Source organism: Capra hircus, chromosome 12 (genome assembly GCF_001704415.2).
Source record: "Capra hircus breed San Clemente chromosome 12, ASM170441v1, whole genome shotgun sequence".
Lineage (NCBI taxonomy): Eukaryota > Metazoa > Chordata > Mammalia > Artiodactyla > Bovidae > Capra > Capra hircus.
Window position 1 is genome coordinate 16,571,456 of NC_030819.1, and position 14,318 is coordinate 16,585,773.

The 14,318-nt window shown below is 39.3% G+C and overlaps 1 protein-coding gene across 1 annotated transcript in view; it reads left to right on the forward strand.

Annotated features, from left to right (window-relative positions):
• The window catches only part of ABCC4 (ATP binding cassette subfamily C member 4), a 188,448-nt gene extending 174,203 nt beyond the window's left edge, over positions 1-14,245 (forward strand). Inside the window, 4 exon segments of the mRNA XM_018056447.1 lie at positions 325-497; positions 918-1,023; positions 5,716-5,850; positions 12,505-14,245. Of these exon segments, the coding sequence (XP_017911936.1) occupies positions 325-497; positions 918-1,023; positions 5,716-5,850; positions 12,505-12,612 (522 nt within the window). The 3' untranslated portion in view covers positions 12,613-14,245.

The following is a 14,318-nucleotide window of genomic DNA, read 5'->3' on the forward strand; positions in this document are numbered from 1 at the left end:
TAGTTTGGGAAACTTGAGTCAGCCATAAAGATCACGTTTAGATCACAATGAGAGAAATAGCTTCATTTTTTGAGAGACTTTCTGAAGTAGTCCCTAGGGGAGGTTCCCAGTAGGTGTCCTGTGGCAGGATCGGTCATGAGACCTTTGTGTCCTTCACTGACTGCACTGTCGTCCTTGCTGATATGAAGGCGCTCTCCCCATCTCCTTGCTGTACGTGTAAGATATGTAAGGCGTCCTGATGACCTCAAAGCACTGATGTCTCAGAGGCTTGTCGCCTTTAGTAGCAGTTCCTTCAGGAAAGTGTCCTTCTTTCTGTATCCACAGGTGCAACTGAAGGAAGCCATCGAAGATCTTCCTGGTAAAATGGATACCGAATTAGCAGAATCCGGATCAAACTTTAGCGTTGGACAGAGACAACTGGTGTGCCTTGCCAGGGCTATCCTCAGGAAAAATCGGATATTGATTATTGACGAAGCCACGGCCAATGTGGATCCAAGGTACAGAGCTTTGGCCCCTGAAATTGAAATGTGAAATTTAAATGTGGTGAAAGGAAAAAAAGTAATGTTGCTGAGAAATGTTCTAAGTGCTCTCTTTTGCCCACATTTGTCTCTTGATCACATTAATTTTAGAAAACAGAGAAAGAAACCAAAATGTGTTAATGTTGTTATGAGGCATCCTAAGAGAGCTTCATTTCTAATCCAGCTCCTGATAGTTTCAGGAAGTTTCTAAGGAAGACTGTTTTACATTGTTTTACAAAAAGTCTTTTAAAGAGACTTTTTTCTACTCAGTTTTTGATGAGCAAGATTATGTCTTAAAGTATTGATTTTTAAAAGTCTTATGAAATTATTATATGGTAATTTTTTCTGAAGTCTGCTCTGTCTTTATTGAACTAATAACTTCAAGTTCTTTGTTTCTAGAACCGATGAGTTAATACAAAAAAAAATCCGTGAGAAATTTGCCCACTGCACAGTGCTAACCATAGCACACAGATTGAATACTATCATTGATAGTGACAAGATAATGGTAAGACGCTCTCCTGTGTTATTTCAGTTATTTCCATTTATGTTCCATTTTTCAATGTATCTTTCCATGTAAAACAGTAATGTCCAATTAGTTATTCTTATTCTTGACAGTAACTCAATTAGTTATTAGTTATATGTCCAATTAGTTATTCTTATTCTTGACAGTAACTCAAGTATGGACCCACACTTTTAGAATGTGCTATTAAATAATATATCTAGTAACTTCATATTTTCATATTAAAAGTTTATTGGAATTGTTATTTTTCATTGAGATGAAAAACCAGAAAAATAATTCAAATGCTAGGCAAGGCTTCAAATTTCAGTGTTCAAGAACACAGTCATTTCCTCTATGTCACAGATTTTTTTTCCTGGATTTTTGGATTCCCTTAATCATAAAATTAGCCTTTTATTTAGACTGCCTAGAAGTTGTCAGGTTAGATTGCAGAATATCTCAGCTTTGGAATATTCACAAGATTTCCTGAGGGGAGTCTTTGAGAAAAGGCCTAGTGAGAAAAACAAAGGATTTCAACAAATAGCATTTAATTTAGGAAATCTTTTACATAGGAATTGGAGGCATGGAAAAATAAAAGATACACTGTGCTAATCATGTTAGTTAGCTATTATCTAGGTTAGATCTCCAGACATTGCTCTCATAATATTGCCCTCTCTAAAATTGGTGGTTTAGGCTAAGGTGGTAGCAATGGAAATGGTGAGATGGTTGGATCTGGGATCGAGAAGGACATGGAGCCAAGTAGACTGTGTAATGGATTGAACATGGGATCTGAGGAAAGAGAGAGGAGTCGATGTTGGTGTCTAGGTGTGGAGACTGAGTATCTGGGTGAATGGGGAAGATGGAGAGGAAGGGAAACACAAGGATTGTCTTTGAAGCCTCTCACCTTTGCAATGACTGGACTTGTTTTCCGTGGTTGACCTTGCCCTTCACTGTGGAGCTCCCCTTCCCACTCCTGTGTTGGGTGACCTTCAGTTTAGGGCTCCTGGTTGGGTCATCAGTGATGTGACGGGAGGTCCCGTGGGGAAATGTCAACTTGGCCACTTACTTACATCTTGGTCTGAGCTGGTGGTAGTTGCTGACTCCTCTGGTAGGCTCGGCAGGATTAGACTTCATGGGACCTAAGAGATGCGCATACTGCAGCTTCAGAGGTGGGGTATTGTCCTCTGTTCTCCACCCACCCCAGATTTAAACCTTGTGTTTTGTTCTAGAACTTCTGATTACCAGTCAACTTTTCAATTTGGCAAAAAAGAAGCACCATAAATAATGTTCTTTCTCGAAGCTTTCATTTTCGAGAGTTTTTTTCTTGTGTGATTTAGAAACATAGGCATACTTTGCTTAACTGTGCTTTGCAGATGTTGTAGTTTTTACAAATTGATGGTCTGTGGCAACCCTAAGTCTAGAAAGTCTATCGAGTCCATTTTCCAATTGCATGTGCTTATTGCTCCATGTCTCTGTGTCACCTTTTGGTAACTTTCAGCACTATTTCACATTCACTACTTTCATTATCATATTTGTTATGGTGATCTGTGATCACTGATCTTTGATATTATTAGTCTCTCTTGCTGAAGGCCCTGATGATGGTTAGCAAGTTTTGGGCAATGAAATATTTTTAAATTAAGGCAGACTTAATCCTGTTGCAGGCTTGCTAGGCTACAGTGTAGTGTGAACATAACTTCTATACACCCTGGGAAACCAGAATATTTGAGTGCCTCACTTTATCGTGATATTCACATCTTCATCGTGTTCTAGAAATGAATTCATTCATTCTCTAGAATGAATTCAGAGAATTCATCCTAAAAATGAATTCTCTGAGGGATGCCCCCACCTGTGTCCTTTGCAGAAAGTATTCCTTTCCAGAAAGTATACTTTCTGGAAATTTTTCCAGGAAGTGTTCCTAAAGCTTTAATGTAGACATAAAGGCGAGTCAATCTGCTAGAAAGCCCAGTGCTCCAGAGAGTGGGCGGCCAGCCTCAGTCGGGGAGGAGCTGGGGAAGTGACAGATGCTGATGAAGGGCAGAGCCAACCGTGTTGTCACCATAAAGTCGTGTAATTACAAGCGCTTACGGTATAATAATCACATTTTGTTGCACTGGTGAATACTTCTGCACAAAGACGGATGGATATGGTTTTGTTTAATATAAGTACATCAAGCAGAAGGCTTGTTGGGAAACAACTGTGACCTAATTAATAGCTTTGTTTATGTGTTGACTCTCCAAAGGGATTTACCCAGTTTTGGTTCATTAAGCACCATTAATGTGTTAGGCTAAGAATTCTATTTTACAAAGATGTTCTCTCAATTTTAAGTTTATTAAACATGATGGAGTCATAATGACAGCTAATGTAATCTTCCTTACTTTCTCTGTTGTCGAAAAACAGTGGAGCAAGACAGACAAATGAGAAATCCCCTTTCTTCTACAACTCAGCACTATCTCTACATTAAAGGCCCCTTCCTGTACTGTTTAGGATTAGCTGGTTGCTTGTGACCTGTTTTGTCTTCAGCCAATAGCACAGCTTTTCCCTCCAATCCTTACACAGTCCAGTCTTCAGATCACCCCAGATTCTCCCTGGTAACATGAGCAAAGTTGGCATATGAAAATCTACTATTGGCCTAACGGTATTGTTGCCCATGTTAAATATTTTCAGTGTCTGCAGTTAGAGAATTTTTTGGAAATCTATGATGATGGACCAAAAACAAGAGCCGATAAACTCAGAGATCCCACTTCTTCTGTTTGTAGGCAATCTTATGGTTTTTATATTCTTTGCTTTTCTTCATCAATTCAAGCTTTGTTTTAGTAAGGTTTTCCTAGTAACTGAAAACCTGGAACTATTGTCGCATGTCCACTTGGATTTGTCACTGCCCGCCCACCCCCACCCCACACACACACACAAAAACTGCCCTTATGCACAATCATTACATTGCTAATACTTTTAAGGGTCAAATAGATCTTTCTGCCTTTTATATTGTTAATCCTATTACTTTTTTTCTGCCTTTCCCTTTTTTAGATATTCAGCAGTTCTGAGAACTACTATCTCAGTGGCATGTGTTTTAGGCAATATGAAAGAAAATGGAAAGATTTAGTATTCATTCAAATTTGAATAAAGTAGAAAGTTAGAAAAATATTAATATTAGTGATTTCCACTGAAAAATATATAGTTCTTATAGCCAGAGAACTCATTTCTACCAACTCAGAGGTGGTGATTTTTAAAAGTTGTGGCTTTTGAAGAATGTGAAGCTCTTCATTGTATGAAGTAATTTGATATGTATACTTAGTCTCTGGCGTGAGAGAGACCTATGTTTTAAAATTGCATTTTTTTCCTTCAACATCAGGAAGAATGGTTATGCTCTATAACGCTATACTTAAGTAAAATTACACATTCAGGGCATATAAATTGGCATGTCAAATTATAGGACATTTTAATAATTATGTAGATGTAACAGATTCATTTATTTTTGAACTCTTTTGTGAGGCCTGCTCTTAGCAGGTATTCCCAGTAGTAAACAAAAGTTTAACAGGAAAATGGCCTTTATGAGACTTAATAAAATGTTTGCGATTAAATACCCTGGGACAGAGTTAACTGCAATACCTAGGTGTGGAAAAACAACCTGTGTCCTGCTTAGCGTCTCAGCGTATTCTCCGAAGATGCATTTACTCTAAATATGACCTAAATGGAGAACTAAGTACCACTTAACATCAGAACTGTTTTCCTAGGTACGTCATTTGGGCCAATGGCTTCAGACTCTTCCTTCCCTCTGAAACCATTAAGCAAAGCCACTAATAAGCAGAAAGGCAAAGTTAACAGCCCCTTCCTCTACCTTTCAGTTTCAAATTAGTGGACATATTAATGAGCAGTAAAATGCCCGAAAGGCCGGCAGCTGAATAAAGAACAAGATGCAAGGAGAGATAATTTGCAACAACAAATTCCGATGCTCTGGAATTCAGATTGGCCTGTCCTCGTGTGCTGTGCATGCAGTGATCGCTGGAATTTGGAGCTGTTTCTTAATTGCTTCTTTAGTCTCATCGAAAGATAGAAAATTGGATTTCTAGAGATTTGTTTCTGTGCTGAGCAATTCAGCTAAAGCTGTTGAGGTAGCAGCTCTTTTTGCCAGCCTTTCACTCAGAGCAATAAGCTACAGCCAAAGTCAGCACCTGAAATATTCCATGAACCCAAGGAAATTCCAGAAGCATTTGATTTTTGTCCCCCAATGTTCCTCGGGTTCTGTGAAACCAACGTGGAGTTAATTAATTTGCTGTCAGGTCACTGCCATCAGTTTATATGACATCAACCTGCTTTGTAGCTAGATTGAGTTTGATTTTCTTGAATGAAGAAATTTCCCAACTCTGTGTATCTGTATAAACAGCCTTCAAAGCTCAGAGTCTGAGAGCTAGAAGCACTTACTAACGATAACAACCCCATGGGGCAGAATATAATATGCCGAGTGCAAGTAATCATAGTCTGAAACTTTCATTTTCTTCCTTTAACATTATAATAATAAAAGGTCGGGTTAGGCCTTTCTGTCTAGTAAAACAGGGTAATCAAACCGTTTAAACACCAGCCAGTGCTACCACCCAAATAGATTCTCTGTTCTCCCTGTCCTATCCCTTTCCGAAATATTGTCTGCATTATAATACGTTACTGCAAAACATTGTGTGCTAATGCTTTCTTTCTGCTGATCTACAGGTTTTGGATTCAGGGAGACTGAAAGAATATGATGAGCCGTATGTTTTGCTGCAAAATAGAGACAGCCTGTTTTATAAGATGGTGCAACAACTGGGCAAGGCCGAGGCCGCTGCCCTCACTGAAACAGCAAAACAGGTGAGCCCACTGCGGGGAGTTGTAATTAAAGTTCGTCTCCAAGGTTCACTCCTCAAACGCTCTGGCACCAGGGGTCTGGTAACAAGCACTCTGTGCCCTTTTCAATTACAAGCCTCCAGAGACAAAGCTTCATGACTAGGTCTTAAGAATACTTTTGAGGTGGAAGGCAGGGCTGCTGAGACTCTACAGCAGAGGTGGGGGAGGGGTCAGGATGTGCGCACACAAGTGAGATTTCGGATTGAACTGGCCCCACGTTGGACTCTGGGTTCAGATTCTCAGGGAACACAGAATAGTTTCATTTTGCAGACCCTTTACATTCATTCTGATTGGTGCTCAGCACATTTGTGATGCAAGTGCTGTTGAGGAATATCCTGGAGCGTTGGAGGAGAAAAAAAAAGGAATGTTGTTTATCAGTCTAGAAAGATTTAGCGGGGAAATATGTGGAGCACTTCTGTTTTCTAATCTGTAAGGGAAACTCCTCCATCGTATGTCACTTTCTTCCCGATTCTTCAGTGTTTAGAATTAGGTCCATTTGCCCCGCCACCACCCCCCACCCGCACCCCTTACCTCCCCACCCTATGCTTCCTTTTCCTTCTAGAAGATGAAACTATCATCAGGATAAGTCAGGATTCACAATGCCTTCACACTGTGGACGGAGTTCTCTGTCGTTGTTTTATCTCATTCATCCTCTTGGAAATGAAGACCAGTACCTGTGCAGGGTCACCAAGCTGGCTAAAGAGTTTGGGGACAACAGAGACTGTGTTCTGAACTTTTCCTACTTACTTATATTGTATGCAAGTATAGAGAAGCTGTACTCAGAGCGCTGTATTTTCTTATCCCTGAAATTTCACATCACGAAACACTTTCATCCACTAGAATGTCTCCCCGTTAGAACTTCCTGCTAAGATCCCATCATCCTTCTGGGATTCCCTGTGTATTCTCGCCACGAAACAGCCAGAAATCTCACTTTCTTTCACTTTCTACAGAAAGACAAAAATACATATCCTGATTCCCATCCCAGTTGAGTATTTTCTTGACGTCATTTCTGCATATATACCTAGTCCTCGTAAGAGAACAGGCTGTCAGATTGTCAACTTTTAATATGTAAAAGCATCAGAAATCAATACACACTTCGGAGCTGTTACACCAAGAGGATTAGCCTGAATCAACAAGCTTTTTACTCTAACAGAATTCATTCATTTGAAAACAAAACTCAACTTCCGCGAAAGGGTTCTTCCAAGTCACGTTTTCTTCACTTCGTTGATTATCTGAAAATGTTGGTACAGGCAAGCTGAATCACTGTCTGATGGACACTTTTAGATGATCCATGAAATAGTAAAGAAAAGTACCTGTTAGCTACATAAAGTTGAGGTGCATTAGTTTGCTAGGATTGCCATAGGAGAAGCACAGAGTAGGCAACTTAACAGAAACATATTTTTCACAGCCCTGGGGGCTGGAAGTCTGAGGTCAAGGTGTCGGCAGGGGAGGCTTCCCCTGAGGTCTCTCTCCTTGGTTTGGGGGCGCCGTCTTCTCTCTGTGTCTCACATGGTCTTCCCCCTGTGTGCCTGTGTCCTGATCTCCTCTTCTTATAAGGACTGCAGTCTGGGGGTTAGGACCCACCTATATGACTTCATTATAACTGAATCACCCCTTTAAAGACCCTGGCTCCAAATAAAATGACATTCTGGCGGACTGGTGGATTTAGGACTTCAACATGTAAAATTGGAGAGGACCCAGTTCATCACATAACAAAGGATTACTGCCTGTCATTCATTTTCTTCTGTGATGAAGTAGACCTGATTGAGGGTCTGTTTTTGTTTTTCTTTTTCTCGTTTTGTTTTTTGAAGTTCCTGTGTTCCCAGTATGTGTAACAGAAATTTCATTTTATCTATTCATGTTATTACCAGATAACAACCCAAAAGTTATGAAACGTCATATCCTAGATCTAGGAGCCTGGACCAGTCTGAATAGATGGAGTTGGCACTTGGCAGCCATGTAGCCTTGTGTCCCCCCAGGTCTCTGAGCCTCAGGTCCTCCTCACCTGTGTGTAGGGCAGGGATTACAGCCCTGTCAGCTTCTTCCCTTTTTACAGGGATCAGATGAGAGAGCAGATGCTTAAGCGCTATGAAAATACAGAGTGTTTTGTAATATAAAAGTGGGATCACTTTTTAAAAGGATGTATATTGAACCGTTACCTCCCAACAATACGGACGTGTGCCCACAGTTATTCTGAGTAGCATCAGAAAATAATTAAATTTTATTTTTAATAATCAGTTTTTAAAGAAATGATATGTCTAATGCTACAAAATTCAAAAATCTTAACATTTATATAAAATCAGTTCATAAATTAAAAAGTCACTTTACCATTCCTGTCATTACAGGGCTCCTCCCCCAGGGTGGAGCCCCAGTACCATTTTTGGCTATTCTGTTGACTTGTTCTGTGTACCAGTGAGAACTTGTGCATATGTGGCCTTCCTGTTTTTAAGCACAATGATAACTGTTCCTTTTTTCACTTAATATTACTATCTATGAGTATAGTTATCTCACTCTTTTAATGGCTAAAAAGTATTTATGGTTTTTCTTTTTTGTTGTTGTTTTGTTTTTGTTTTTTTTTTTTTTTTTGCTTTCTCTTTTCTAAACTTATTTTTAATTGAAGGATAATTGCTTTACAGTATTGTGTTGGTTTCTCCAGAATATCAACATGAATGAGCCATAGGTATACATAGGTCTCCTCCCACTTGAGCCTCCTTCCCACCTCCCTCCCCCACCCACCCCTCTAGGTTGTTACAGATCCCCGATTTTCCATTCACTACTTTATCTTCTCTTTCACTTTGTCATGTTTCATCTTTTGTTACTATTGCATGTTTTCTTGTACTCAGAAATCTGTTGTTTACAGGTTGATTATCCTACATTTTCTTTTTAATGTATTATTTTTTTCATAATATTTGTCTGTCCAGTGAGTATTTCTTTCATCCATCATGTGCTGATCCTATTCCTTTTCCCTTTTTTTGTTTTGTTTTACAAACTGTATTACCTTTTTATTTATTATTATTCTTACTACTCACTTTTTAATTCTGTTATTTTAAGACCATATATTTGTTGGATAGTTGTGGCTAGTGCTTCATTTCAGACTTAAGGGAATTCCTGTGCTTTTAACATAGAAGCACTCCTCATGACCCAGATTAAGATTGAGCATGTGTGTGCTAGAGAGAAACTGAGAATACATAGTCATTTAGCCTGAACTTTTCCCTAACCTATAGAGTTGGGCAGCTACAATGCTGATTGCAGTTCAGAATCTCTCTTGTCCTGGGACCTCACCTAGGACATGCTTTAGGCAAAGACAGCGATTCTCTATGATTCCTTATTGGCACCTTGGAATTCACCAGGCAGTTGGAGATCTGCTGTCCCATCAGTTCTCAGATCTGCTCTCTTTAGGTACCTTCTGTCTGGCTGGCTGCAGCCCATTGGGTCCAGTTGCATAAGGCAGTTCATTCAGATATTTTGTCATTTGTGATTTCAGATCATTCCTGATTTCATCATATATTGGGCTTACTTGTTAATCTCCAGTGTCCTTGCTTCTGAGAGTGATTTCTGAGAGGATAAGAGAGGAAATCCAAAATTCTGTTAAATGAAGAAATCCTCTCTAATTCTCCAGATAACTTTGATAATACACCTGCCAGGAAGTGTACTAATATTAGACCTGACTTAAAGATGAGGAGGTAGAGGGTAGCTGAGGTTAAACTAGGGTCATGCGGTTCAGTGAGAATTAATGGACAGTCTTGACTCACAACTCTACACTTTTGAACCATCCGTTGCTGACCTTTGGCCATGCATGGGAGAGTTTATAGCTTTGTTTACAAGTTGGAGTTGAAATACTGTTTCAGCCTACATTGGACCTATAATGAACCAAACCAGAGTAGGACATGAAAAGTCTCAAGAAACCCAACACTCACTGGTCTTACGTTTTGCTTACCCTGAATTGAACTTTTTTGGCATTGTGTCTTTTTAATCTTCATTAAAAACCATTTTGAGCTGGTAGTATTTTTCCTCAGATGAAGAAATTGAGGCAGAAGGGCCTAAGTAACTTATCAAAGTCACAGGTTAGAAAGTGTTAAGTCTTTTAATTACCTTTAAACTTATCAAAGTCACAGGTTAGAAAGTGTTAAGTCTTTTAATTACCTTTCTGCCTCCTGAAAGTGAAAGTCGTTCAGTTGTGTCCGACTCTTTGTGACCCCGTGGACTATACAGTCTATGGAATTCTCCAGGTCAGAATACCGGAGTGGGTAGCCTTTCCCTTCTCCAGGGGATCTTCAAAACCCAGGAATCGAGCCCAGGTCTCCTGCATCGAAGGCAGATTCTTTACCATCTGAGCCACCAGGGAAGCCCAAGAATACTGGAGTGGGTAGCCTTTCCCTTCTCCAGGGGATCTTCAAAACCCAGGAGTTGAACCAGGATCTCCTGCATTGCAGGAGGATCCTTTACCAGCTGAACTATGAGGGAAGCCCAGGATTACTGCCTCTTGGGTTACTATATTTATTGATTCAACTGCGTGTTAACTGCAAGCCTGTCCCACTGTAACGATAAAATCAAAAGATTCACCAAGGGACTCCTAGATGTTTTGTTTTCATTGTTCAAACCAGATGCTGCTGCTACTTTCCGTGGGCTAAGGGGCCGTGTCTCTGAGCGCCATCGTAATCACACCCAACATTTAGCTCACCCTGTTTTCATCCTGCAGTTTGTAGCCATCAATTAGTTCATATGAGGTAGGTCGTTGTCTCATTTCACAAATCAGGCAGCCGATGCGGAGAGAGCTTAAGTGATTTTTCCAGGGTCAGCAGTGGTCCCAGGAGAGAGAGAGAGGGTGAGACTGGGCTTTTCCATCCCAGGCTCAGCCCATCCACGGGGACTCTGCTAACAATCGTTCAATCATCTCAACTCCCTTCATAACCCACCCTGTGAAAAAGATGCTTTCTCTCACTCCTACTGTGAGTGTGGGCTCCACCAGGGTAACAGATGAGAGAAAAGTCAAACCAAGGAGGTTATGCACACAGGCAGCTTCTTTTCATTTAGTTTCAAGTATTTTAGACCATGAAATGAAGACCATTTTGGTTAAAACTTGCTAATAATAAAATTTTTTAATAAAAAATGACATTGACAAAGTCATTTGAAAAGAACCAGTTGATGGGGTGGTGTATCAAGCATTAGAAATTGAAACTAATTTCCTTTGAGGGAGCACTGCTTTTAGTTTTACTAACAGTTTTGTACATAAATATATAACAACTCAAGTACGACAATTTTTTTTTAAATTGAGGAGGAAGATGAAATGCAGTTAGCCCCCCCGCCCAAGACCCTTGCTTTTCGATGCTTACATTATAATGGAAATAGCTTCAGATTTTACCCAGTGGGGTCCAAGCATTCTTGGAGAATTTATTTTTCTCCTCATGTGACATTTTTATATACAGCATTTCATATGCAGTGTGGTTTTGAGATTAGCAAGTATGCAAGCAATAAGAGAAAAAGAAAGTACAGCTAATAAGAAAGTAGGTGTCTCAGAGCTTTTCTGTTTCAACTATGAAGCCTACTATCTCTCATGATAACTTTGTTGACAGCATCCTTAGAGTGAGGTTTTGTAAGAATCATGTGTCTAAGCAACCCAGCACGTGACAACGAGTCAGCCTCAGATAGATGGTGCATTTTCTGTTTTAAAGACTTAAACAAAACTTTTCACATTCTTCCTTGGAGGAAAAAAATTACTTTTGAAGCCCTTTTTCACCTAAACACATTTGGAGATAAGAGCTCACAAGTCTTGACATTATTTCATTTTGTTATGTGTATCCGTCAAGGAACCAAGATACGATACAGCTACTAAAAAGTGATGATTGTGGAACAGAGAAACTTGACAGCATTTCATTTCCTTTGTGTTCTGATTATACATTTATCAGAAAACCTGTATCTCTTCTAGTTCAGCTAGAAATTGGTAGAATTCAAGAACTCAAAGGCCTGGCAAAGAACTGTCGTATTGTTTGGTATCATCTTACGTTTTAGAGAAGTTGCTTGGTTGAGTCATTGTTAAAGCTTTTGATTCTCTTTTCATTCTTGGGACCCACTATCCACAGATCACATTTCTATAGGCCCTATAACTGCTTTGCCGCACAAATTAAACGCCAGGATATTTCATACATATACGGCAGCGTTTCAATGCTTGTCAATCAGAGTTTATAAAATATAGGGATTACAACCTGATATTAACATCCAAATCGATTGTGCTCATTTTATGTGTGAAAATGAGAAAGCCCCGTGCAGACGCTAAGATTTCCCAGCCTCTTTGTCACCCTGTTTTTAATTTATCTCCAGGCTTTGAGTCAGTAAGATGATTTTGCTTATCAATTTAATGTACTGATAAAGCATATCTGTGGATCAGAATGATCAGAACTGTAGTGGATCTACAGGTTGTTTGGCATTAAGCCCAGCCCCACTGAGGGTTTTAATGGGGGCTACTTCCTCCACAGAATAAATACATCCCTGGTTTTTAATATTGTGTCTCCACTAGTGATATGATTGCTTCATATGAAAAGTGGACAGAGAAATGCGCTACCTTAGGGAGGAGGACTTGAAAACTTTTAAACATGTTTTTATACCTGTCCTTTTTTTTAGGTGTACTTCAAGAGGAATTATCCAGATATTACTCACAATGGCCATGTGGTTATGAACGCTTCCAGTGGACAGCCCTCAGCCTTAACGATTTTTGAGACAGCACTGTGATTCTACCATGACGTCAAGTCTGTTCCAGAGGCATTTTTCCAATAGTTTTTGCACTGTGTAAACTACATTTTACTTATTTTTATACCAGCAGCAGATATTTACACATAGAATATGTTAGTCTATTTGGGTTTTTTTCCTGCAACTTCACCCAGTGGTTTCAGGCTCCTAACAAAATATTGTTATTTATATGTTAATAGTATTTTTTTCTTATCTAAATCAGAGGTACAGGCCACCAGTAAAAGCTGTCTACCAGGTTTCGTGCCTTAAAGAGACTCCAGAGCCAAAGCACATATTCTAAGGTGTAAGACAAAGTTGTCATAGATGTTTTTTACTGTCCCCAGACTACATATTCCTTTCCAGTTATATCAGGGATTCTGTTTACTTGAAGACTTTGTGAAAGTTGCCATTTTGCCTTACCACTTTCTTTAACATAAGTAGGATCCACTATTCCCCACCAAAGACCTCTAGTTAAGCTAGTACAAAATAGGGAAAACAAAAAATACACTTTAGTTGAAATTACAATAGGAGGCATTACGTAGGAGAGCCCTCCTCCCCATCCCCCAAGATAAATGAAGGTCAGTATTTCATTATATCTTCTAAAAGAGATGGAAGAGAAAGGAATGCTTTCGGGAAATTGCCATTCTATGGGGCTTGGATAATGACAGACATGTGAGTGATCATAGATCAGCTTCTAGAATCCATGGCTCTGACTTGATATACCTGTTGCAGTTTTAGCTTCAGCTTGGTGATATTTCTAAAAGGCCATGCTGCTAAATGAAATTCCTGAGTATGTAGTGGTGATTTCATCTGGATTTCTCATGACGACTGACCCTCTGCTGACATAAGCCTTTTGGTTTAGCCATCATTGAAATGTTGTCTAAATAGGATAGAAAGAGAGAACTAGAAAGTGAGAAAAATAGAAAGCCGTTACCTACGTTGACTGTGTTTATGCCCTGTGCTCTCAGGATGCATCAGGAAGGTTCACGTTCATGAGCCTGCCCAGGTTAGTTTACTTCTGACCACTAATTGCACTTTGTCTAGGTCTTTCAGATCAGTAGATCAACAAACCAGAATACTTCTACGGCCTGCAGTACTTGATTTGAGCTGTAGGTCCTTAGCTTTTCTCCATGGTGGTGGGTATGGTGTATTGAGTTCAAGTTACTAAAGTTACTGCCCTGGTTTTAAGTGTACTTTCATGACCTCTCAATAACCACCCTCAAATTGCATATATATATATGTGTGCCATCTGATAGCTGGTATTTGGACTCTTTACCAGAGAAAAACAGATATTTCATAGAATCAAGCCTTAAAAACCACATACTCGGCAAACTACCCAAATACATTGAGTGTAGTTTGTATTTAGAAATAATACGGTTAATGTTTAGTCCAATAATTATATAGTAGTCAGGGTTCTTATTTCAGGAGACTGAAATGACAACAAGGATAATATTGAGGTTTGTTAAAATAGTGGAAATATTTGAAATGTATATGTATGTGTTTATTTGGTCTTTAGAGGTTTTTTGTTTTTTTCTTAAAGGCAGTTAAATGTTTCTATTTTATTTCTTTTTTAATGGCATTATAGACTTTTTCAATGAAACAAAATTTAGTTGAAATAAATGTTTTCATCTCCAAAGATCTGTGTTTTCGTTTTTAGAGGTCTGACTCATGTCCTTCCTATTGAAAGCTAGTGTGTTTCCTTAAGATCC